The sequence below is a fragment of the Anabrus simplex genome, chromosome 11 (genome assembly GCF_040414725.1).
Source record: "Anabrus simplex isolate iqAnaSimp1 chromosome 11, ASM4041472v1, whole genome shotgun sequence".
NCBI classification, from domain to species: Eukaryota; Metazoa; Arthropoda; class Insecta; order Orthoptera; family Tettigoniidae; genus Anabrus; species Anabrus simplex.
Genome location: NC_090275.1, coordinates 15714259 through 15739529, shown reverse-complemented (window position 1 = coordinate 15739529; position 25271 = coordinate 15714259). Strand labels below are relative to the sequence as shown.

At 42.2% G+C, this 25271-nt stretch overlaps 1 protein-coding gene across 3 annotated transcripts in view; it reads left to right on the top strand.

Moving 5' to 3' along the window:
* Akt (Akt kinase) overlaps window positions 1–25271 on the top strand; it is a 319015-nt gene that overhangs the window by 173466 nt on the left and 120278 nt on the right. For all 3 annotated transcript variants that reach the window (XR_010861220.2, XM_067155279.2, XM_067155280.2), the window contains exon 2: window positions 23246–23341. Coding sequence is in view for 2 of the 3 variants with exons in the window: in XM_067155279.2 (XP_067011380.1) it covers window positions 23246–23341 (96 nt within the window). In the remaining variant the exon portion in view is untranslated. The remainder of the gene's footprint in view (window positions 1–23245; window positions 23342–25271) is intronic.

The window sequence follows — 25271 nt, the reverse complement described above, 5'->3', positions numbered from 1 at the left end:
TGTTGGTAGGATAATGTCAGACGAACAAACTGACGTATGTGTCAAATTCATATCCTGCGTACTGTTCGCTGGCGCTGTCTCTTACTGAAACCGGAAAAGACTTACGCCTACAGCTAATAGTTGGTCGTAATGGCAGTATTAGAATTCCAGAACGTGTTGTGATTTTATTAGTCCGCAAATGTGGGCGTCGGGTGTGAGGAAGATATTAGTACAGATGTATCAGTTTCGACAGATTCTTTCAAATACATTTTAGTGATATAAAATACTATGATTACATTGAAATTCACTTGTTTTTGAAAATGTTCTATTTAAAGTGGACTGTATTAAAAATATGAGCAGAAATCAATTTCTCTCTCCTTCGTTCGGATGATTATATATAGATAATTCCAGTTAGCTCTGAATGCAAGTTAATAGAACTGTGACGTTAATTCCGAGCTTTATAAAAAATACTGACACGTATACAATGGCTGAACTAAGATGCCAAACGAAAGAAAAGAGTGATCCTTTGCGAGCGAACAGGATGCACCTCCGTCGAGGTCACAAAGCAATAAAGGTTTGTAGCAAATCGCACGGCAGTGACACACCATAAATAACGTCGCGACGCAGCGAGCGTAGGTGGCTTCAGCGAAATATAACGGGAGCAGGTGACTGACTGACTGACTGGGTCGACCGTGGTAGAAAAATACTGTCCGCCAAGAGCAATTTAAAGAGCAACGAGACAGTACACATTCGAGCGCGCAAATATGTTGGGTTCGTAACGGTATGGAAACATGTGTATTATTATTTATTCGGAAAGAGTGTGGCTTTTGCAAGTCGTTTTGGAGCTTTTTTAAAGTAGAGAAAAGTATCCTTACTTACATAATCAGCAATACTACATTTTAAAATAAAATGGCTGTTTTAAAATCAATTTCTTCCTCCGCTTTTTCCATACCCTGGTGGGGTCGCGGGCGCAAACTGTTTTAGCACATGGCGACTTGACCGTGTTTTACGGCCGGATGCCCTTCCTGACGCTGACTATGTGGAGGGATGTATTCACTATTTTCTGAGGTGCTGGATAGTTTGTGTGTGTTGGGCCAGCGTAAAAAATAAACAGGATTTGTGCCATTGCCCCTGTGAATTGAACAGTCTGCATACAGTGCATGTTGGCTCCAGTAGTCAGCGTGGTGGGGTAACTCAAGCTCGGGGACTGAGATATTTTGTCTTAATGCGTGTGAACACAAGCACGCAATGGTGAATACATCCGTGTCTGGAAGGGCACTCTGCCGTAAAACGGCGCCAAATCCACACGTCGTTCCTACTATAAGAAAGTGAGAAGAGGTCAAGAAGAAGACCTGCAGCACCGTTGGCCAAGGACATAACTAGGCAAATGCTCGCCTTAAAGCTTCCCTCCCTCCCCCACCGACTAACCAAACCAAAACCCTCCCCGGCAATATATATCGCCATCGCACAGTAATTCCTCTGTTGCATTTTATCTTCAACTGAGATGGTACCAATGCTTGATTTCAAACTTGCCGTTATTTAAATTTTAGTCTTTCTTTCTTAATCCGTTTACCCTCTCTCGGACTCACCGAGGGATCCCACCTCTACCGCCTCAAGGGCAGTGCCCTGGAGCGAGAGACTTTGTGTCGGGGATACAACTGGGGAGGAGTACCAGTACCTAACCCAGGCGGTCTCACCGGCAGTGCTGAATAGGGACCTTGTGGGGGGGATGGGTGGTATATCACCAGAAATCTTATAAATCCATGCTGCTTTTCTAACTTTCATTTTTTATTTTTGTAAATATCTTTATTATCAAAGGAAAATTTCAGCACGTCATCAATATTAGTCACTTCCTCCACCTGGACATTATCTTCATATTCAACTATCTTGACATACTGCTGACTAAATACTTCTGCCTTTCGTAAGTCCTCACATATCTCTTGTTATACGAGCATTAACCGTGGAACATCACTGTGGGTGAAATACAGTGTAGCGTGTTGTTCGCGGTTGTGTTTTATGTTGTGTTTTCCTCCTGCCCTGTTTACCCACTGTATAATGCTTATGTGTGTCTGGTTTATGATAAATATAGTGAATCTGAGTGATGTTTAAAATGACTCTCAGACCATAAGGTAGATAGTGTATTGAAGAATAGTGGCAGTCAGAGGGATTTAGCTGGTGTCGTTGAAACCAGCAACGAGTTGATGTGTCCACAGTGTTGTAAACCCTTTTGTCTTAGTAACAGAACTATGGCGTATGTCGTTTCTGTATTATTGCTGTCGATGTAGTATTGTAGCAAGTAATGTAAGCTATTGAAAAGAATGAATGGATGTAAGAAAAACTTCTTATAGTAGTGTATATCATTCATTGATCTCTGTTCATTGATATCGGTTGAGCGCGATTCATGTTCCGCAATGGCTTGATGATCATTGAGCATAGAACATTATGGCTGTATTTAATAGCCACGTGCAGTAAGCGGTACCATTGTTTTCATTGCATGTGATAATGGAATAGCGCGCGCCGTCTGGAGGCTGGCACCGTGTAGGCACGTGTATGAATGGCTGACGGTGTGTCCAGAAATATCAAAGGCTATGAGTGACAAAAACTGGCTCTCTGATGTCGTGTGCGCTCGTTCATGTCTCCGCACCATTTAAGTGTTTGATTTCCTTCACGATAATAATTATGCTGATGCTTATTTTTTAAAGGGTCCTATACCACCCTTCGTCTGTATAAACAATGTTATATGTATACTTAAAGTTTTAGCCTCATACCTAGTTTTTTCGCGCAGCCTCCGTGGCTCTCACCGTTGGGTTCAGTGGTTCAAGTCCCTGTCACTCCACGTGAGATTTGTGCTGGACAAAACGGAGGCGGGGCAGGTTTTTCTCCGGGTACTCCGGTTTTCCCTGTTATCTTTCATTCTAACAATACTCTCCACTATCATTTTATTTCATCTGTCAGTCATTAATCATTGCCCCAGAGGAGTGCGACAGACACAATTCCTATCCTCCCCGCAAGATGGGGGCTTGATTCATTCCATACCTGACCCGGTCATTGACAGGAAAACAGGTTGTAGGTTTTCATTTTCACCTCGTTTTCTTCAGAGTATGTATAGGTTACGTAAGTCGAAAGTGGGTTCAGTTCACTTTTCACGCGGGGGAAAAGACTCGAAACTCAGCAATATTAAGGATGCCAAAGCAAGAAAGGTTAAATAAATTTCTCCGTTAATGTTAACTGGATCGAAACATTATGCTTGATAACATTTGTGCACAATACTTTTTTTCCGAATCCTGTGTTTTTACTTTTCGAGAAATAATAACCGAGATATTTATTTCATTGTTCATAAAATACCTAATATCAGTTCTATCTAATAGCTGTACGTAATGAAAAGTATAGAAACTACAATTTTCGTTCGTGTATGCCTCGTACATTCTTACCGTAAAGAATTCAATTGTTTAGTGCTAACAGGAAGTTCTTCAACGCCGAATATCGCTGACAGAAATATTGCTCATTCATCATGGCATTGTGACGAGTTGTGGATATGATGGCCGTTGTCGTGGTTGCGTGGTCGTCAGCCCGTGTCGATCAGGAAGGTAATGAAGGTGGCCATCAGAATAAGGAGGGAAACTAATAATGTGATGGCCTTCAGTGTCCTAACCCATAAAACTGTTCGAGTGTAACATTACAGTGATTGACTGTTGTTAGTTGAGGTGTGCTTTTTCTCTTAGCCTGCTACTTGCTACTCATCTCCGCTGGATGGCATTACTGCTGCAGTAACAGCTAGTCAATAAACTGCTGGGCTGGGTAGTTCACACCGTAGAGCGTGGCCTTCTGAACTCATGTCCTTCTCATCCCGTCTCGGTCCGGTGGTATTGGCAGGTACTCAAACACGCCACGTTAGCGGGACGTAAAAATAATAAAATTAATTATTAATTAATAAAAACTAGAGGACCCGTCGTGCCTCGCAGCATTCGTCATTAATAGGTCAGATAACTCGTCTTGATATGCCTGTCGTAGTCATATTGTTTTGTCTGACCTTTTCAGTGGTTTTATGTACATTCAGTAAGAGGCGCATTATGGTTTGCCGCAGTTGATAGTCGGAATGGACGTCCTCTGTCTATCCATATATAAGCTTTTTTTAATCCTGCAGTTCCTGATGAAAAGCTTGGTATTTTGTCGTAGAAGGCAATGGTATTTTTAAACGCAGTTCTTCTGTATAGAACGGTTGTCTTGTGAGCTCATAGGTTATTCTAGAAAGAGGGTTATTTTGCCAGGCCTTCACTCATTCTAGTATAGCTAGCTTACCCTTCGATAGGTGTTCCACCGGGCGAGTTGGCCGTGCGGTTAGAGGCGCGCGGCTGTGAGCTTGCATCCGGGAAATAGTGGGTTCGAATCCCACTGTCGGCAGCCCTGAAGATGGTTTTCCGTTGTTTCCCATTTTCACACCAGGCAAATGCTGGGGCTGTACCTTAAGGCCATGGCCGCTTCCTTCCAACTCTTATGCCGTTCCTATCCCATCGTCGCCATAAGACCTATCTGTGTATGGACAAAACCCTCGTGTATGAAAATGTTCTCTCCCACGACCCCATCAGGGTTTGGGAAAGGTGGAAGAAGAATATTGTTTTATCCGGAACGTTGCTAGGTTGGTTAAATACTGTCTATTGGATTAGAGACTGTATTAGATACCCAAGTATTTACCATCGTTTGGCTTTGGGAAGGCACGCTACTATGACAGCTGATGCGTGGGAAAACAGGGCGATAATGGCAGTCACAACACATACAGCTGGCAGGCCTTGATCAAGTACCTGACAGTTGTTGCCCGTGTGTCAGCCAGGAACACAGCAAAAACAATTCTGGCATTGTTCTTGAACGAAAACAATTTCCTACGTTCACTTAGATTTCCAAGTTCTGCTGTTTGTGTCTTCAGTTAATTACGATCATATATTTGCTGCTTCTCGACTTTTTCTAGGGATTTATTGGTACATTTCTGTTAAAGACGGTTTGTTATGCCTCTAAGAATTAACTAAGCATCTAGTTCTGTGACCTCGTTTAGTTTGTCCTCTTATCTTTGAGTTATTAAAAAGGCCAGTCCAACCATCGTCGCTTTGGTCTCTTGTCTGCTTCGTTTACCTTCCATTCCTTTACCTGTGTCTGGCCTCTTGAGTGAGTGGTCAGCCTAGTGGCCTTCGTTAGTGAAGGTTCGGTGTTCGATGCTCGAGTACTGGGTATTGCGTTCATCTTAATACAGATATTCATTTACTTACAAACACGGAACAGAGAACACATTCACGAAAATTAAGTTTCCAGAAAGGAACCGTAATTATAATCGGGTACATATCTTCTCTAGTGCATCAGCTGCAGACTTGCAATGGTGTCTCCTCTGTATAGGGTTGGCGTCGGGTAAGGCGTCAGGCCGTAAAACTGGGCTTAATCCACTTATTATGCCGACCCCACGTAGTTGAGGAAAGACCAAGAAGAAAAAGAAGAAGAAGCCTTCTTTCCTCCATTCACCTCTCATGACCCCTCCACCTAAGTCGGTTTACACGTACAGCTTAATCCGTAGCCCTTACCTCCCTATCATCCTCCTGTCATTTCTGTTGGTATCGGCAATAATTCTCACTACTTTCATGTCTGTTACTGTAATAAAAACGTTGGAAACCCAAGGGCTACATCACATTGTATTTACGGTACATCGTGTGCATACACTGCTTGCATTTAACATCTATATTTTAAACAATCAGTTCCCGGAATGTTGGCACGTATCTCCCCTAACTAGCCTGTGTCTTGGAGAGGTGGAGATGTTATAACACTTCACGATTCAGGAAACTGAACAAAGTGAGTGGCTGCGCGCTATCAGCTTGCATTCGGGAGATAATGGGTTCGAACCTCACTGTCAGCAGCCCTGTAGGTGGTTCTTCCTTGGTTTCCCGTTTCCACACCAGGCAAATGCTGGGGCTGTGCCGCTTCCGTCTCACTCCTAGCCCTTTAAAAGATAAAAACCTGAAGAGCTTGAGTACTTTTTTTGTTTATCCTTCTGAGCAGACGCAATTGAAAAATATTCCGGTGCAGTCTGTCAAATCACGACTACTCTCCTGATACATATCAGTTCCCCCCGTGAGGGTGCTAGAATACGTCCACGGTATTTCCTACCTGTCATAAGAGGTGACTGAAATGGACACCCCTTCCTGATGCTGCGTCCACTTAGTTGTGCCAGGCTCTTTCCTATCCGACCTCCCGTGGTCAACTGGTATACTCTTCCATCTTCGACGGCATTAGGTTTGCGAGGCCTAGGGACTCACTTTCCCGCCCGCCTTTCATGGCTCTATTTTAATTTCATTTTTGGTCAATATATTCTTTCTTCGAAGGGCTGGAGCGCTGACAAGGGACGGTCATGGTTACCCACATGTTCACCCCACACATGTAAATCCGGCTAATGCGGGTAATCTCGCATGATACTCCGCAATGTTATGGAATGCAGCTATTTAAGAGAGTCGGGAAAGACACTTGTGTTAACATTAGATAAGTTGTGGAATGTTGGAATGTGACGACTACGTAACAGACGTGTTATTGTTTACCAAGGACAGTGCACTTATCTGCTGAATCATCGCATACTTATTATCTGCGGAATTCTTCGGCAGCGCTCTCTAAGATCTAGTCATTTTATTGTGACTACATAAAAACCTTGAGAGATACAGTATTTAGATGTGTCTCAACATCTCTATCGCTTTTACTGCACGAAACGAAACCGACCCCAGAGTGTCACATTATTACCTTTACTTGTAGGAGAGAGATGCGTTCATTGCCAAGGCCAGGGAGCCACCAGCTCACCTCGAGGTATATATTTACTTTTATAACCATTAATCATGAAGTGTGAGATATTTTTTCTTATTACTCTACGAAAGGCACTGCAATCGGCTGAGTTTTATACAGGATGGTGTCATAACGCAGATGTCAGCAATCGTGGCACTATAAGAAATCTTAAGCAAACGAAGTGTAACCTCCTTATGCTGTAAAGAAACCGTTTTCTTCTTCTTCGTGGCCTTTCAGTTATTTGGGATCGGTACTATTGCTGATTAAGCCCAGTTTTACGCCTGATGCTCTGCCTGACGTGGATGGAAGGACGTATTCGCTCTTGCGTCTTTCTGTGGTTGTTTTAATTTGATATATATGCATTATTTATATACAGGCACTCAGGTTGTCTAATGGACAGAGTATACTAGAACACTCAATCAAATAAATCAGTCAGTCAATCAGTTAATCAATGATGTGTATTTAGGGCTGTCGCTAGGTGGCAGATTCCCTATCAGTTGTGTACCTGCCGGGCTGAGTGGCTCAGACGGTTGAGGCGCTGGCTTTCTGACCCCCAACTTGACAGGTTCGACCCTGATTCACTCCGGTGGTGCTCAAATACGTCAGCCACGTGTCGGTAGATTTACTGCCATGCGGCACCTCGGCGTCTCCATAAACCGTAAAAGTAGTTAGTGGAACGTAAAAACCATTATTATTATTATTATTATTATTATTATTATTATTATTATTATTATTATTATGTACCTAGATTTTACTTAAACGTTTTCAAATAATTTGGAAAATTTATCGAACATTTCCGATGATAATTTATTCCAACCCCTCACTCCTCGTCCTATAAATGAATATTTGGCCCTATTTGTCTTCTTGTAATCCGAATGTATCTTTATGTTATGACATTTCCTGTTTACAGAAGCTCCAATTAAGTTATTCGTTCACTAATGTAATTTCACGCCATCTCTTGGAGGCTTATATAACATTTTAAAAATTAATTAGGCCTAAACCTAAAGAGAAAAACATGCCTATCCTTTATTAGAATATGTATGATAACATAATTAGGCCTATTATGGAACACTTGCTCTAAACCATACAAGTGTGGAATACTACAGGGTATTGATACCAGCATCATTTATTAGGTTCTCATCTAGGCCAAATTGTCGGCAGAACTGTACTAAATGATGGGTGATGGTTCGTCTAGAACCTCGCATTAGGTCAGGTACCGAAATGTCTGGTAGCTGATAGTTTTCTTTGTAATAGGGAATTGTAGCCTTGCAGATGCTACACTTGTCGTTCAGGACTTCAGCTGGTTGTTCTACGTGGGTCTCGATTTTTATTGTAAGGTCGATTATCCATTCCGTCCTCTTGTCTCTGAAGGCAGTCATATCTATTGTTTGAGTACTGCCATTTTCGGAGATAACCGTGCACCTTTTCTTACACGGAATAGTTCTTCCGCAAGCCTTCTGCAGTTATCGATCGCACACGATGCTGTCTGGTGTCGCGCGGGGTTTCGCCATTTTAAAGAACCAATGATGATAAATTAATACCGTATACGCACACCTAAACGAAGCCTACCGAGCTCGATAGCTACAGTCGCTTAAAATGCGGCCAGTATCCAGTATTCGGGAGATAGTGGATTCGAACCCCACTGTCGGTAGCCCTGAAGATGGTTTTCCGTGGTTTCCCATTTTCACACCAGGCAAATCCTAGGGCTGTGCCTTAATTAAGGCCACAGCTGCTTTCTAGCCACTGCTAGCCCTTTCATATCCCATCGTTGCCATAAGACGTATTTGTGTCGGTTAAAAAACGTTAAAAAACGAAGTCTAACCTCTTATGTTGTAAAGTAAGCAATGGTAATAATTTAATGTACACACTGGCACTTACACAAAGAATATTACGCTGACCATCAGCCAAGTAGCCGGACGTGGGCATATTAATATGTACAACAAAGGAAAATTCAGCGACGTTCAGAGAAACAAAGTAACGAAGACGTTTTCTTCTTTACCAACCACTAGCGACTTATCCTGTTTGCAAGTCTGGGCAGATAATCAGCTTTTGCGTAATCCGCTTGACTTCACTGAATCTGTCCTTATTTGTTAGGAGTCACCATTTCCTCTAGGTATTGCTATTCTCTTAACGTCTCCATTACAGCTGTATCACGGGTAATTGGCACATTTTTATGAAGCATACAGTGACACACTTCCTTGTTATTTACACCGTTGAAGTTGGAAACGAAAATTGCTTAACCGTCATGAAAAATGTTTCAGCAGCGCATTTATGAACCTATTTGTGCTGAATGCTTCCAGTATATCGTGTCACCGATCTTAGCATCTACACAGCTTTGATATTTCCAGGGCGGAATGCACTTCACAGGATTCCTCAAAGGCGTCTGTACTTCCGCCTCATTAACGGTGATTTACGTCAATTATAATCTGCATGTTCGACGGTCTCAGATGGAAGTACCTACCCTTACAGTTTTCAAATTTACTTATTGTCTATACTCATGGAGCCCTTCTGGTTCCTTCAAGCGACACCGTGGTTAGCCGGTTCGAGTCCCATTGGAGGAAGAAAAATAACACCGTAGAACGCCGGTCGGCAGGGTAGGAGAGATGGTTGTATGTCATTTCTAATCACTATAGATAACGTGCCACCTCTCCGCAGTGCCCATATCGTATGGCGCTGTTTTGGGCATAGTTGAAAAGATAATAGTCAGAAAACAAAAAATCTTGTAGATATGTTTTGACGTAGGTTATGTCTATAGTTCGGAACCGTATTTGGGTTGGTGAACATTTTAAAAAATCCTGTATTGGGTAGCATCGCCCTCGGTTGAGGCGTTACATCTATAACAAATACTCTTAATACAGAAGTAAATGTTTTGTTACTAACTGTATATACGAAAATTTCTCCGGTGCATGCCAAAGCATAAAATAATGGATATGTTTGTGGCCTTAGAAGAGGAGAGAGAGAGAGAGAGAGAGAGAGAGAGAGAGAGAGAGAGAGAGAGAGAGAGAGAGAGAGTACAGATTTTCTGGTTGTCCCCGTCTTTGTAGCCTCTTAAGACATCCAGGGGGTACAGGTAATGAATGAATGCATCCTTTCACTGCTCCCACAGGGAAGATGGGAAGTTCCGATACATCGAAAAGAATCCTAAATTTCTTTTCGTTCCTTAGTGTTCAGAATGTTAATTAATGTTTCCTCGTTAAAATTATTCGCCCTTGTTTTATTTACAACCCCTCTTTATAGGTCTAAAACGTCCAACGTCAACATCTGCTAAAAACATGCCTTTTCGTCCACCGAAATGGCGTCGTTCTTCCATCCGTATGGCGTACACTGGTTGCCTGGTTACGGCGTCAGTTTTTTTTCGACACAAAATTGTCTTCACCAATGATTGTATACAGATCCCCAGAAAAAAAATCGTCGGGCTGAGTGGCTCAGACGGTTGAGGCCCTGGCCTTCTGACCGCAACTTCGCAGGTTGAATCCTGGCTCAGTCCGGTGGTATTTGAAGGTGCTCAAATATCTCAGCCTCGTGTCAGTAGATTTCCTCGCACTTAAAATAACTCCTGCGGGACTAAATTCCGGCACCGTAAAAGTACGTAGTGGGACGTAAAACCAATAGGCCTAACATTCTTATTTAAAAACATATCCATGTTAAAATATGAATGTTTTAAAGTCGATATTATTCGTAGACAAAACGTGCGACGACAGTATTAAAGAGAAAGGACCAACAAGAGCCTGACCTCGATATGACGTCATCAGTACTAAGGTACTAAAATAGCCCTGCCGCGCGGCTGACAGTTGGTGAAGGTCTGACCTCTGGTGTGGTATATGGACTTTGCCACGCATGCGAGGGAATAGAGCGGTTTGTCAGAATTTCAAAAAGTCCAAAATCACCAGTGTCGATATCAGGAACATCTCAAAGTTAAGAACTTCTACAATTTACCACTTGTCACAACCAAATTTAAAACACAGTAAGTTTTTTAATTTTCCGTCACCGAGCTCGATAGCTGCAGACGCTTAAGTGCGGCCAGTATCCAGTATTCGGGAAATAGTAGGTTCGAGCCCTGAAGATGGTTTTCCGTGGTTTCCCATTTTCACACCAGGCAAATGCTGGGGCTGTACGTTAATTAAAGCCAGGTGTTATTCTACCACCCGCACCCACAGGGGGGTTAGACTTCTGTTGCTTAGTCCGTATCAACGCCAAGCATTGTTAACATGAAAGTATTGTTTAATCGCGTTAACAGGCGATGGTTTTTGTTATGATTGTCTTAAGTTGTAAACCGCGTGGTCATCGGTTCGTATCGACGAGGAAAATGTGAAGATGATTATAAAAAATGAGAAAAAAATCGCAAAGGAACAGTCGCTTGAAGAAAAGAGGGAGTCATGGCTCTTATCGTAGTCGGTACGGTTAAAATGTATAAGACATAAATGAACGGACATTTCATTCTATAGAACTTTAGATATGTAGCATTTATCGATAGGACCACTAATATTATAAATATTAGAGAAATAATGTTAGGCCTTCCCCCAAACTATCATTTCACTCAGCGTGAATAAAATTATGTGTAGCCTAGATTGTAGCGGATCATCCCCCGACTTTACATACTGATTTTCATTAAATTCTCTTCAGCCGTTTTCTCGTGATGCGTGTACATACATGCATGCATACATACAGACAGGCAGACAGACAGAAATTACGGAAAAGTAAAAAGTGCATTTCCTTGTTACTGTGGACATGACCTATACAGAAATACCATTCTTTTCAAATTATGAGCAATGTACAGACAAAACATTTATTTTATATATATTGCTAAGTCCATTGGCGGCGAACATCGTTGACGTGGGGTAGTAACGAACTAACTGGCGACAGTGGCGGTCATTAGTCCATTTTCATCAGGAAGGTAATGAGGATGAATATAAAAAATAAAAATGAAAAACGTGAAGAGACGATCACTTGAATCGGGGAGCCGTTCACCTACAACACTGACTGCCTACTGTTAGTTGACACACCCGTTAGATTGCATTAGAACGAACCCATCAATGACGGGTACTTAACTGCTTGTGTAGTAGAAACTTGGTGTGCTAAGTGTTTGTCTTTAACGCGAAGTTATAAATACAGTCGAAACCGGTTATAACGTCACTCGTTATAGGCGATAGGTTTTTGTTGTTGCTAAAAATATCATCTGTAAGTTTTAAGCTGCGCAGTTACATGGTTAATTAACAGAATTAAGTTAAAACTTCAAAAAAAAAAAAAACATTAGTGAAATAAGAACTGTATTTGTGGAGTGGGACTAAGATGAATTTTTCTTCTAGTGTTTACACAGTACGCACAGCAGTCATATGTTAACAAAATATAAAATAATAATTGAGGAAGGAAGTCGCAACAATATAAATTGATCGGTAACGTCGCACTCGGTCTTGGCTGATAAATGAGATCTTCTGTCTGTTACGTTTCTTTCCCCATTTTGTAATCGCCATATTATGTGTGACTTTTCTTCAGTATTAAACATTTTCCGTTTCTTTTGCGTCGTATTCACGGCGATGGTTGCGTGGAGTATTTATCAGACAGACTGAATTGAAATGTACAGTCTGCTGAAAACAAGAGTTTGAAAATAAGTTTTACATTGTTGTCAGCAACTCCAAACACATAAACCAACTTTGGACGTTATCTATCTTCTATCTATATATAAAAATGAATGTCTGTTTGTGTGTATGTCTCGAATGGACTCCGAAACTACTGGAGCGATCTGGCTGAAAATGTCACAATTTGTTCTTATTATTCCTGGGAGGGTTTAGGAAGTGGTTTGAACGAAATATGATGGGGAGTTCGGCATAGTGTGTGAGAAGGGTGGAGAAAAAAAATTAGGGGAACGTAGGTAAACCGCATGACAAGTCTGATCAGCGGGTTGCCTAACCAACAGTATGTGAAGATTATGATGTGTTTCTTAAAACTTATCTTCTTTTTCTCCTTCTATAAACGGTATATAAAAATGAAAAGTCCAAGTTCAGTCCCCATTGCATAGGGGATGGGAAGGAGTGAAGGAAAAAAATGTCGAAAATGACAGTGATTACGGGTGTATGTGGGTGTATCTTTCAGAATAGCTCTCAACCAAACTAGATACACTTATAAATTAATGTACCGTGTTGGCGGGGTAAATAAGTAAATGAATGAGTACAGAACCTGGTAGCAACCTATTTCTAAGATTTATTAATTAAGCACTACAATTACAGATTTACCCCGCCAACACGGTACAACTTACACAAGCACACGGCTACACACTTACACGGTTCGCGCTCTCTATCTTAGTTTCTCATGTCCCATCTACAGTGACACACACACACACACATACACACACACACACAGAGAGAGAGAGAGAGAGAGAGAGAGAGAGAGAGTCATCGATTATTTACAGTACACTCTTTCAGCCACTCGCTCACACTCGTTAGCGCTGTCACGGTCCACAGCCTACACGTCTGTCTCGCAGGTCGGGATAGTATCCGCTGTTCACTCGATCCGTCGAACTCCGCAGTCTTCACACGTCGGCATCCAGAACACCCAAGGTTCTTCTCCAGCAGCCGGCCCCAAGAGATACACACGCACGACGTCAACGAAACATGAACGAGTCCTCGGCTCCAACAGGCAGATACTCCATCAGGCTGACACCTCAGCCCAGGCTATCACTGACTGCGCTCCAGCGAACTCAATCTCGCTCCTCACACACTCACTCCGTCTAACTCTTACTGCTCAGGCAGGTCGTTCCTCTCTTATATACCTGCACTGGCCCTTCTGGAATAGTCCTGATGTTCGATGGATCCAGGGACCTCGCGAAATAGAAGACTCAAGATTAATCTTCCAGTAATTTCCATAGTCCTCTGCTGTGGGACCGCGGACGGAGGCGAGAGGGCCGGCCTAGCACCAATTGTTGCTCGTGATTGGCGCGCTCGAGCGTAAGGAATGGGGGGGGGGGGCGATACGATGACGCCCCCGGCGCGTAGCGAGTTAGCATGGCTATAACCATTACATTAATATCTGGAATAATCACTGTAGAGGCAAGAAACCCCTAACACCCGTAAAGGAAGGTGTGAAATGTAAAAAATCTGAAAAATGACCGCTATTAGTGGCGAGTTGATAGTTTTTGGGGTGCCTGAGATGAACCGTGACACACTGGGTGCCGTTTGAGCCGAGTTCATTCCCAGTTTAGAAGGGGGTGAAAGGAATGTCCAAAATGACCGAGATCATGGATGTACGTGTGCATGTTCCAGCATAGCTTTCGACCAAACGTGATACTCATATGACTTACTGTTTGGGAAAGAAAACTGTAGGGTGAGACACCCGTACGGGCGGGGATGGAAAACGACCAATATTAAAAGTGACAACGATGTATGATAATAAATATAGTTTTTATTTTGCATTTAATTGAACTGTTTAGAAACATCTAACGCGGTTGATTTAATAATCGCGGGCGAAGCCGCAGACACCTGCTAGTAGTCGACATTTATCCAAAAATGTGATAAAAAGCAGGCAGTTTTATACGATATGTCGTAATAAGCGATGTTTTTTAAACACAGTGTTTGTCGTGTATAGTATTTTCTATCACTTTGTGTTTTATTGTTGCCTACGTTTTATTCTATTGACCGTGTTTTATAATTTGTATATTTGAATGTGTTTTTGAACATTAATTTGAATTATATATATATATATATATATATATATATATATATATATTCTACTCTAATCTATATTTTCTATAATTTTAAAAGCATAAGGCATTGCGAATTAGATCCACTGGTTATTTTAAATTCATAATCATTTTTCATCATCATTCGTGTTAAATTCTAGTCATTGGATACATTTTAACATTTTAATTATAGTGTCATTTCGTTCCACCGATGCCCTGGATGTTAGGCCCCTTTAAACAACCATCATCATTATAAGCATGTTGAATGTGACACAGGATATTTTATTATCATATCCACAGCAGTAGCGGGTTTAAACTCTGTCATATGATACGGATGTGAGTGTATGATGCCACACCCCGACTGGCCGTGGCGCTACCATGGTATCGATCCCAGCCTGTTCTGACCTTACGTCAGGAAGACGGCGTTGGGACTCGGCTATCTATAGTACACCCCACTACGTCAGAAGCTCTCAGTTTTACAACATTCGAGTACTCTAGTGTACTACGGTACAGAGTTTACTACAGCATATACAATAATATCTTTAAAATATCCTCCCGTGCGAGGATTTTCGCTGAGCTAGAAAGCTGCTACATTCTATATACCGTCGTGGTTCCTCGAAATATCGCTATGTGACAGTGTCGATGGGAGAAATACTAACCCGCAGTCCATGTATCACGTCGAACGTTTGCGGTCAGAGTTCTAAGCTGAAATAAATTACATAGCGGTTTTTCTCGAGTTCGCTGCAAGAGCCCTGTACCCCTGATTAGCGGGTTCTTTCTCATGCTCCTAGACTACGACCTGCCAGCCCGGAAAACACTGAAATGATTTATCCTGTGATACGCACAATGCAGTGCCTACGTACTAGGTGAGAATTGCATCTGCACTTGCTATAATATGACCTCCCGGGCTTCTTCGACCTCTACAGATCTTTTGCCACTACTTTCACTATTTGTGAGGAACCTGCGTGTAAGTGTAATTGCGGAAGTGTAGAGTGTTGAATGTGAGGAAAGGAACGTTAAGGATGACACAAACACCCAGTCCCCAGGCCAGGGATATTAATCATTTATAATTAAAAACCCCTGACCCGGCCGGGAATCGAACCCGGGGCCGCCGGGTGACAAGGCGGACGCGTTGCCCCTTACACCTCGGGGCCGGACACCTCCCGAGCTAGCATGACCAAAAATATGGCTTTCTCAATCAAAAGCCATATTATTGGTCAGCTTCCTTCTTCTTCTTCTTCTTCTTCTTCTTCGTCTTCTTCTTCTTCTTCTCTGTACGCTAGCACAGAACGCATACGTAAACCGACTTCTTCCTTCGGTGAAACTGTTGATAATCTCGACTTGAACTCTCTCAACATATAGACTGTTGTCCCAAAACGAGCTATTTATCTTAAAGATCAGTTGCATATACTGAATGCCGTTAACGCTTCCGTTACACTGTACATTACACTACTCCGTTTAGTAATAATCTCCTCTCTGTTTATTAAATTATATGTAAAGATGCTTTAAAAACAATATCAGCTGGCGCGTTAATAGCTTGTAAACATCATTACCGTTTCGCACTTTACTGCACTGTTTCACATTGAAAAGTGCACTGTGTGAGCAATGTCACAACCTCACTCATTATCTGCTACAATATAATAAACCTCTTCCTGGTTGATACCTGTCGGCCACACCCTAGGTTTGCAGAGCTAGTTAGTGCAACCCAAGTGTTCATTGCAATTATCCTTGCAGTAAATCCCATTTAAGTCAAAGAATAACCCTAGCGCTCAGCCCCAAATACAACTTGCACAATTCCTATCCCATTATAAAATAATACACAAATAATATGCCGTCCGATCTCAGTCAGCTACAATATGTAAACCAATTCTGACACGTAGAATATTTAATTTAGTAACTTTATGCCCACTTATAAAATATACACATACATCAGTCGTAATTGGTAGCGGCTAAATTGTATAAATGCAAGTATTGTAATATGAACATGTACTGTTGTCGTCTGACGAGAAGTGTGTGGTAAGCATGGCTTCTGCGCATGCGCCAATCTCAAGACTCAAGGCCTGGCAATAAACATCTGTTCCCTTCGCGGTGACTCTTGCGAATTGAGGTGGTGGTGTGAAGTTTCAAAGCGGTAGTGCAATTGTACCTTAGTTACACATCTACATGCATCTGTTCCAGAGAGTTCGCACAGTCTTCGCCACTAATCTTTATAGCTTAGTTACTCGTGTCGCACCCACAAGCTGCCACGACTTCTCGTCTCGCGTTTGATACCACACATTATATTTATTTAGGTATTCATTTAGTTACATGGTAAGTGTAGAAGCTGGAATCCGTACTTAATTTAATTTTCACTGGCTACGGGCTCGCTACAAAACGGACATCAGGTGGCCAGCCCCTCTACTTCAAAGCACTATCAGCGATTGTTAGCAGGTAGCGAGCCTGCCTGGTGGCCATGGTCATTCAAGCATCAAGTCTATGGTCTGACACCGTCGTTAGCCGGCTCGAATTCGGTTGGTGGAAATAAATTTCACCATCAGAATGTTGGCCGGCAAAGGCAGGAGAGGTGGCCGTGTATACCTTCTAATCACTAGATTGCGTGTTAAAAGCCTGGATTCAGTTCCAAACCTATACGCAGTGTACATGTGGAGTGAGGGCATATGACGCCGTTGATTGTGATTGGTACGTCGCAGAACCCTTGGTGTTACTCGACAGGAGTAGCCTATGTCACGACCCAGGTTTCACCCTCTCCCTATCTCATAATCATGTCCTCGGACACTCCCGGCACGAAAAGCCATTGGGATTGTAGAGTTCGATCGCGTCTTATCATGCTTTATAATCTACCGGTATTTAAATGTAGAACTTTTCGCAAACACACGCTGTTGTAATCCATTCCAGAGACGCACCTGACTTAGCGCATCGGACCCCGGCGTCAAATATCCATCCGCCATATCTTTAATTCATGGGTTGTTTCTTTCGAAATGCCACCAAAGTCGTTGGCAGCTACACCCATAGTGTTAGTTTTCTCTCCACTTCGATAACAGCTTCGTTAATGCATCACAGCAAAAATAAGAATTTCTTTCCGTATTTCTTAATACTCAGGAAATTTCAGGCGACACCACTTATCAAAATCGTCGTGTTCCGTCTTCTTCGGACGTGGTCCACATTTACCTGGAGTTAGATTTAAATTCCGTCCTTATCTGCGTTTTTGCTCTGTCTTCTTACTTCTACATACAAGCATTTTCACAGATTTAGAGACCTTCCTTCTTCTTTACAGATTTTAAAACATTGTACTGCATATGAATTTTGTGTTCTCAGATTTCTGCAGGATTTTTCTGGAGGCGTTCCCAAACTGTAAAGAGCCACACTTTCCATTAACCAACGCGGAAATCACGCAAAGAAAAAAGCAACTGATCTTCGACAGATATATACGGATAGCACTATTGCTCAGACATTTCACTAGTGTTAGGCGAAGACAGGACTGTATCTCTCGTGCTAAGCCAACAGATTGTGGTGTTTTCCTCCCCTAGTGGTTTATCGTCACAGTAACACATTGAAGGTTTTCGGTTACCCAAGAATGAGAAATGGAAGGAAGCGGACATTGCCTTAAATAAGTTACAGCCCCAGCATTTATTTGCCTGTTGCAGAAATGGAAAACCACCTTCAGGGCTTCCGTCGAGCGTCATTCTGTTTTATAGTTCTCCTCGCTGCCACCGGTAATCACTCATCAGACGCCCTAACAGTTCCGATGCGTCATTTTAATTGCTGATTTGACAGTGTGAAAATGTTTTTACCCATTGTTCGTAGTGTGCAAAACACAGAGCCGAGCATGCTAAATCAACGTCGGTCGTAATATTGTCCCACTTCTATGTTTAGAAAATTATGCTGAACGTTGTAATGAATAATGCTGTACTCACCTCCTTAGCGGATCGCTCCACATTAGAGTTTGACCACAGATTTGATACTGCGAACTCGGCGCAACCACGAATTTGATCTTTTTCCCATACTCCCTCGAGGAAAGTAATAGTCCCTGGACGCTGTATAACATCCAGATATGTATTGTTATTCTCACTGTCCGCTAACTAACCGTAGCTAATCGGTCAGTTTCAGCTATTACGTGTATACGGGGCTAACGAGGGACAACGTTTCCAGGTGCCAGGTTCCATGAATGCAGAAGAATTACCATCAGGTATAACTCAGGCGTTACACTCACTATCTTGAACACTTTGATGTTTTGGATGAAGTGTAGCAATTTGCCGTAAGCTACTCCAGAAACGTATTACACTTATGCGAGTAACAGAGGAATGTATCGACAGTACTAAGATAAGGAGACAAGAAACTCCGGAAGAAATGTAACTGTCATAACAATCTCAGCAAAATATTGTAAGCAAACCAAATGGGGATAAGCTAAACCCTCAGTAAAGAAATAGATCCAAATACGTGTAGCATGTCAGATGTGGGGGGGGGGGGGGGAACATAAGTTTAAAGCGCTTCTGGAGAATTCCAAAATATAGCTGTGTATCTTTGCAAAAGAGAAGGAAAGCAGGTGACGAAAAGAATAGAGCCATCTAAACGCATGCGGTCGTACTGTTGACGCCGCGAAGTGTACGGTTTCACAATATGTTGGCAGTATCGTAATGTGCACTGCGCAGTTTAACGACCTGTTGCACCTTCTATTATAGTCAGGGTAAGCAGTAGATATACTTCCAATACTTGTTATGTGTTTGTTGAACGTGGGAATTGTAAGTGCTTTGTGCTGCCAGCTCATACTTTTGTATCTGATATTGCATTTTGTATCAAGTGTACATAGTTGATGACCTAATGTTCAAACAGAGGTCAATGAATTCAATAAAAAGGATATAGTTCCACGCGAGAGGTTCTCAAAACAAATTAAAACCTTGGTGCGGAGAACTTGTGTAAAAATAGATCTTTGAGCTTAAGTACAGACAGGGTGAGTTTGGCGTCATCGTCACATTCTACTGCGTTGGTAAAGCGATACCGTATTGAGTTATTCCGTTGATGTGGGCCTGCGCAAGAAAAGCAACGATTTGTAATAAATTTCTCTTTAACTAACGATGAAGACTCTCAATTTTTGACGAAAATAGAGATGGTGCTGGGGATTATTGTTTCAAGAGGAAGTACAACCGGGCAACCGTCCTCTATTAACACTAATCAGAGGGGAAAAAGACAGGGATCCGATACCTCGAAAAATGAAGGTATCGGCCAAAGAAAGCCAAGGACCACGATGGGCATGAAAATGAAATACTCCCTAGGCCTCGAATGCTCTAATACTGTTGGGGTCGGAAAAGAACAAGAGTTGATTAAGGGAGGTATAGGATAGATGCAAGTGAGGAGCCTAGCACAAAAAAGTGGAAACAATGCCAGGACTCAGCTAAGGGCCCACGGTCGCCAGTCCACGCTCCTAGGTTAAGAGCTCCTGAGGCAGGAAAATATAGGAAAACGTCAATGAGTTTAGAAATGTTCTTGGTAGTGGAGACACCTGGGATCTCACTAAGTTTAAGTTCAAAAATGTCCAATCGTCCTTGATGAATATAAAGGTTTCAAGACCAATGGGAAGCAAATAAATACCATCCGCTATGCAAATGCGACTTGATACTAGATGCCAGTTTAGAAGACCTTCAATACCTTTTGAATAGGATCGACGAAGTAAGCAAGGAGTGTGACTTAAAAATAAACATGCGGAAAAATACATTTATGGTTATCAGAGGAGGAGGAAATAAACTGTACTCTTATCACTCTGGACGGGATTATTATTGAAAGTGTGTCACATTTCAAGTAGCTAGGATAAGATCCAGGTGTAGATATCCGAACCAGAACAGTCTCTGAAGTTAAAAACTCTTGTGTGCTACCTTGATTTCTGGTGCATCGTGAAGTGTTGTATTATCGGTGCTGCTTTACAACGTCAAAAGCTTCGTCATTGAATGTTAAGATCCCATGGATACACCACGTCACCCGCCTGGAGGTGTTCTGTCGTGCATGCGAAGCGCTAAACCTCGCAAAACGCTCGAGGGCACCGTATTTCGAAATTACGAGTACAGCCTGATACAAGTGATCATAGAAGGGGCACTTGGACGTGGGTGGAGAACGTGGAACCTGCTTTAGTGGTTGGACATCACAAATTCCTACATCTTTTAACTCCAGAATCGCAGACGTAGGCTATACGTTAGATTGGGATGTTATGGTTGTTTGCGAGTGTACATTTTCTCGAATTTCTTCAACCTTTTCGGTGATATTGCGTTTCAAGTTCCAATCCTAGCCGTAGAATAGGTACAGCATATATCATTTGATAAGCTGTTTTCCGGTAATAGCAAGTGTGAGAAAAGGGCTGCATACATTTCCAGGAGCGACCCCTCATTTTAAAACGTATAATGGAAGGGTCGTGAGAAGTAGTAGTTTTCATTAGGATTATTGATTCACTTTTCTTATTTTCTTCAAGTACGTACTAGATCTTCCAATAAGTACCGTGGTGCGCAGTTAGATACAGTGTGGCAGGTGGTATCATCGCTGCGAGTGTTAATGGCGTACTGTGAAGAAGACGGCGTGAAGTTACTACGAGCTGTGGTTTAGCTGCAATATATTAAGTTGTTTGTATGTATATTTAGTCCTCAGCCCGGAGGCTGTTTGGATCCTCAACAACTCCACCATTAGCTGTCATACAAGGCTTAGGCATCACTGAAGAGTCATACTAAAGAAACGAGAAGTGAGGTAGTTTCCCGTTGCTTTCCTCACGGATCCAGAACTTGCTATTACATATCAGTCTACCAAGCCCACTGAAATGCATGCACCAACCGACCCTATGAGCAACATTTTTCGCACCATTCATAGCAGGGACTGGCTGCATGAGGAATGGCATTACTAGTGTCACTCATACCTCAGACACTTTCATGTTGTCAAAGCCAAGGATAAGACTGAGACAGGTCGATGTTCTAACTCATACCAGAAGACATAGTGCATTCTAAACACTAGGTCTCGCCAGCAAAGGCATTATAAATTTAGTTACCTTCGCTATATAACATAGAATATACAGATCATTGTATAGGGGACGCTGTCGATTCTACAGGAACTCATTCATCTGAGAGAGATAGAGCACACAATAGCCATGTAATGGTCTGTTTAAATCGAAGCGTATTCTTAAGTGAAACAGAGGCTTTTGGATCAGTGGTAGAGTGCCCGAGTAATGGTCCCAGGTTCATGAGTTCGATCCCACCTGAGGTAGTCGATTTTTGAAGGTCGGTCAACAATTCATTTTGGTGGTGTGTTAAAAATTTCTGGTGACGCATATGTCACTCAGCCATGGGAACATTTCCAGTAGAATTCAGCTTTCGTTGCTAGATAGCAGCTCAATCGGAGTGTTGAAATTGGTAGACACCACTTCAGGTGTGCATTGCCGTAGCTGAGGCCATACGATGATCAATGCACTGCTCTGCATCTCGATTTTTTCCCCATTGGTTTTGTTTCCTAACCCTATTGGGGAATATGTTACCAGTTTTTTCGCCTTCACGTCACCTTTTCTCTAGAAATAAGGACATCACCGAGCGAAGTGGCCTCCCGGTTTCAGTCACGTAGCTGTGAGCTTGCAATCGAGACAGGGTGGGTTCTAATCCCACCTCGGCAGCCCTGAGTATGATTTTCCATGGATTCTTATTTTCACATTAGTAAATGCTGGGTTTTAATTAAGGCCACGGTCGCTGCTTGCCCATCCTTGCGTCGCCGAAACCTTCATGTGTTAGTGTAACGTTAAACCAGTGGCAAACTAATAATAAATGTATGTATGTTCGGTTCTCAGTCCTATGGCTGGTTGGATCCTCAAACAGCTCCGCCATCAGCTGGCATAGATGACCTAGGTATCACTGAAGAGGCGTACTAGGGAAATGAGGAGTGAGGTAGTTTCCCGTTGCTTTCCTCCCCGAACCAGAAATTGGTATTACATATCAGTCTGCCAAGCCCACTGAAATGTATGCATCATCCGACCCTATGAGCAACATTTTCACACCATTCATAGCAGGGACTGGCTGCACAAGGAATGTCATTACCAGCATCACTCATACCTCAGTCACTATCATATTGTCAAAGCCATGGATGAGACTGAGACAGGTCAATGAAAGTAACAACATTGCTCTAGCCTATACCAGAAGATATAGTGCACTGTAAACACTAGGGCCCGCCAGCAAAGGCATATAATAAATAAATAAATAAATAAATAAATAAATAAATAAATAAATAAATAAATAAATAAATGAGGACCTCCGTTTTTGGCTTTGACGTGCTAACGTCAAATGTTGTAATTCATACACCTGCTTACAAATCAGTTACAAACTGTCAGCAATTTAAAAGAAACAAGCCACTGAAGAATTTCACTTCTGTGTACAGAAACAAAACATCGTCTTACTGCGAATTTGTGGGGCGGGGAATCTAAACATGTGTTTGCGGAAAACGTAACGTGATAGAAACTTGGGAACCGTTATTCATTGTTATACAGTACGAGTAATGATGTTATTATTGTCTCCATATTTCAATCTGACATTTGTTCTATCTAGTGCAATATTTAATTGACTTGGAACCGTTGTGTTTTCGCAGCATTGGCTGTAGAAGCCACCGGTAACCTTAATTGCACACCATCGCTACTTCAGACCGCTGTATTAATTTGGAACCCAGGCATACCGATGTCGTTCCACAAAGCCATGTTTTCTTCGCCTCTGAGGATGCTACCTCTGCTAATGATAAAATGAGACATTTACTGGGTATATTCATTGTTTCTATATTTGTTTGCAGGTGGCGTAATGGCCGAGGTGGTGGCGGGGTCGCCTGGTAATAGCGGGGCGCCGTTATCAGCCAACGTCGTCAAGGAAGGCTGGCTCTTCAAGAGGGGTGAGTTAAGCATGCTATCTGGACCCTCCAATAGCAACAACAGTCAAAATAATCATAATTTATCTAAGATCTTTAGGCCCTTTCAATCGTGAAGTTACCAATGTTTCGCCGCAGAATGACTGCAGGCATTGGTTAATTTCGCTGGCACGGGGGCTGGGTGTATGTGTCGTCTTCATCCTCATCACGACGCGCAGGTCGCCTACGGAAGAACTCGTCCTCGGACATTCCCGACACTAAAAGTCATACGCCATTTCATTTCATTTCATTTCATTTCATTTCATTTCATTTCATTTCATCGTTCCATGTTGGACAAGTTATTCCGTAATGCTTCCGCAAGTCAACTGGGCTCGAAGCTGTGTTGAGAATGTATTGGTGCCCTTTAATTACCTTGAAAATATGATTTAATTTCGTGAAGAGTAATGTTATACGTTTCTCTTTATCGTAGTTTAAACTACTATATTTCGGAAGGAACATCGGTACTCTCAGCAATATACGCCCACACATACAACATGCCGCCATAATATTCTAAAACAAATAAAAGTTATAAGTAAATCGACTGTAATTCAGCAGGAAAACAAAGCTGACAAATGAGATCTGAACTAAAGATCAAAACAGAATCATGAAAGTATAGGAGATTATGCAGGCTGCTCGAAGAGTCCTTCATTATTCCTACTGTGAGGTCTTCCACAATGCTGTGCCTAATTCTGAATTCCTTTAAGATGTTCCAATTACTAGTTTATAAACACTCTAACATAAACATTTAAAATTCAATTTTATCTACCGGAAAATAGTTAAGTGCTGTAAGTGCTGTTGTTTTTACATAACATTCAAATTCATATTTATTTATTTATTTATTTATTTATTTATTTATTTATTTATTTAAATTAAGTTAATTTAGTCGCTTTAACCCTAAGGTCTTATCGTGACTTTTAACTGTAGAATTTACATTAAATTACAGTAGAGTGAAGAATGAGAGGATTATAAAAGATTTTGGTATTTTAAACTGAACAGTACCGGGCGAGCTGGCCGTGCGCGGAGAGGCGCGCGGCTGTGAGCTTGCATCCGGGAGATAGTAGGTTCGAATCCCATCGGCAGCCCTGAAAATGGTTTTCCGTGGTTTCCCATTTTCACACCAGGCAAATGCTGGGGCTGTACCTTAATTAAGGCCACGGCCGCTTCCTTCCAACTCCTAGGCCTTTCCTATCCCATCGTCGCCATAAGACCTATCTGTCTCGGTGCGACGTAAAGCCCCTAGCAAAAAACAAAATGAACAGTTAAATTTTTGAATACAGACCAGTGTCTTTGAAAAACTTGATAATTTGTTTGCACAGTGAAGGAGATGAAAGTGCCCCCTTAATATCCTTAGGTATACCGTGGTACTAGCCCCATTTGTCGTACAGTGAACAGTCTAATGATGTGCTTCACAGTCAACCTACTATTGCATGTTGTACAGATGGGAGGCAGTTTCTTCTCAAGAAGGTAGCTGTGGCTTATCTTGGAGTGGCCGATCCGTATTCTAGATATTAGGACTTGATCTTGCCTGTGGGGTACGCGGCTGTGAGCTTGCATCCGGGAGATAGTGGGTTCGAATCCCACTGTCGGCAGCCCTGAAGATGGTTTTCTGTGGTTTCCCATTTTCACACCAGGCAAATGCTGGGGCTGGACCTTAATTAAGGCCACGGCCGCTTCGTTCCAATTTCTAATCGCCTAGCGGTGTAAAGATGTAACATAGCAATTTTTTTTCCATCTGATTGGTTGAAGTTCCTAACAATTGTAACTTTCGTATAACTTATGCCCTATAAGAGTCCACTAACCTAAGAGAGAATGTTAAAGGGAGTACGTTTCTAATTTTTGCTGCGTTGTTCAAAACGAATTGTATGTGCCGTGCCTTTAATGATGGACAATTCTCCAAACCCCAATCCTGTGCGCA